This window comes from Aplysia californica, unplaced genomic scaffold, assembly GCF_000002075.1.
Source record: "Aplysia californica isolate F4 #8 unplaced genomic scaffold, AplCal3.0 scaffold00992, whole genome shotgun sequence".
NCBI classification, from domain to species: Eukaryota; Metazoa; Mollusca; class Gastropoda; order Aplysiida; family Aplysiidae; genus Aplysia; species Aplysia californica.
This window is the reverse complement of record NW_004798262.1, coordinates 154,091-156,021: the sequence shown is the minus strand read 5'-3', so window position 1 is coordinate 156,021 and position 1,931 is coordinate 154,091. Positions and strand designations below refer to the sequence as shown.

At 38.6% G+C, this 1,931-nt stretch overlaps 2 protein-coding genes across 2 annotated transcripts in view; both read left to right on the top strand.

Moving 5' to 3' along the window:
- LOC101862227 (15-hydroxyprostaglandin dehydrogenase [NAD(+)]) overlaps positions 1–1,931 on the top strand; it is a gene marked incomplete in the record, with an annotated part of 34,714 nt that overhangs the window by 14,856 nt on the left and 17,927 nt on the right.
- The window catches only part of LOC101861777 (15-hydroxyprostaglandin dehydrogenase [NAD(+)]), a 4,098-nt gene that overhangs the window by 1,260 nt on the left and 907 nt on the right, over positions 1–1,931 (top strand). Inside the window, exon 2 of the mRNA XM_005111050.3 lies at positions 487–632. Coding sequence (XP_005111107.1) covers positions 487–632 — 146 coding nt within the window. The remainder of the gene's footprint in view (positions 1–486; positions 633–1,931) is intronic.

The following is a 1,931-nucleotide window of genomic DNA, read 5'->3' as shown; positions in this document are numbered from 1 at the left end:
TATATATACCCACATATCTGGACATATATTATATTATTCATGTATATATAACAACAAAGAAGCATCGAGTCCTGCTCTCAAATCCTGCCATTATAACATTACACTACTCTAGAATATCACAATTCTGTCTGCTCACTACCTAGTTTGGAGAAATATTTCGTTAAAAAATGTTGAGTTTTACAACATGCCAAGATTTTTTGAATGCATTTCTTTGAATATCTTGAAAACGACTCCTCTGAATAATCTTACGATTTTGATAAAATAGTTAGAACTTTTCTGAGAGCATCCGAGCAAAGGAATGAATGGAAAATCATGATCGCTGATGTCTGTCGCAGGTCTGGCACTGGATGATGATGATGAAGTTAGAACATAATTTGTTTTCTGACCGCTTAGTCTTAATATCTCAAAACGGCCCAAATGTCGGATAGAATTTTGTAATTTAAGGTGGCAATTATTTCATTTTTCCTTCTTCCTTCTTTCCATCAGCAAGATCCAACTCGTCCGGACCAAGGAATCGAATACGCAATGATCGCCCCCGATGCTGTCGATACCCCGATGGTTCGCTCCTTGGACAATAATCGGATCTTTTACTGGGATGAGCTCAAAGATTTAGTTTTGGGGAGACTGATAAAGTAAGCAGTCAGACGCTATGCGTGGTATCGTGGTGAAATCAGGCGCTCGTTAAAGTAGTGAAATCGGAAAAAACGATATTTGTGTCACGACGCGATGGAATCAGGTGCTCGTCTTTTTTTTTTTCCTTTTTTTTTTGGCTTGTGGAGTGACTGGTATCGTCTTAAAACGTGTTCATTTCGTCTATCTTTCACGAAAAGAAATGCCCATCGATCTTGAAAAGAAGTCGAGATATTTGACCTTGAACGAGGTAGAGGAGTCCATCTAGTGTCAGGGGTAATGGTAACGATAAAATGGCCGCCAAAGTTGGGTCATTTTTAATAGCGTGAGACTCCTGGAAAACTGAAAATGTTCATATTTTGTGCCTTCATTAACGTTTTTTCCCCCAATAAAATCCACACAAGAATGTTTTTGAAATGGATATAAAAAGTGTTCAGCCAAAAAAACAAAACAAAAATTCAATAAAAAATGCCAAACATGCAGAAAAATACCCATTTCTCGGATTTCACAGTTTTGACGAGCGCCTGATTTCACCACGATGCCACGCAAATGTAAACTTACAATTTCCAAGGACTTTCCTCCTAGCTTTGGAAGTCAACAAAGTTGGGCAGCAATTTTCTCGCTAATATATTGACCTCTGACACCAGACAACCCGCATCTCCTTCACTCGTGACTATCTCGACATCTATTCAAGACAGATTGGATTTTTTTGGTTAATCGAAAGCTACACATGTGAACAATCCTTAAGGTTAGATCTGGGTCTATTCTAATTCAACAAATCCACATGCCCAAAAATTGACGAGCGCCTGATTTCACTGCGTCGTGTCGCGTATTTTGCTGGAGGGATGACATCTGATATTCCAGTCTTCCGTTTTGTTCATTTGTTCGTTAGTTTGTTTGTTTGTTTGTTTGCTTGTTTGTTTGTCTGTTTATTGTTTGTTTGTTTGTTTATTTGAGTAAAGAGAAGCACATCGATTACAAGAATGGTCATTCGGTCATTCAGTGCTAGGAAAAAGTCAGACAGACAAAGAGACAGAAACGAGAGGGAAAGAAAAGAAGTAGAATCTACCAGTGTGGGTGGTTGGAGGGTGCCACTGTTTGGTCCTACTTCTTTACTTTTCCTCGGTTGTTTCTGTCTGTCTGCCTTATTTTTGCCAGCACTAAATGGTCATCATTGTGTCGATGTGCTTCTCTTTACTCAAACGAAAATAAACGAAATGAATAAACGAACCAACTAGTGCCGCCAGTTACTACTACTACTACTACTACTACTACTACTACTACTACTACTACTACTACTA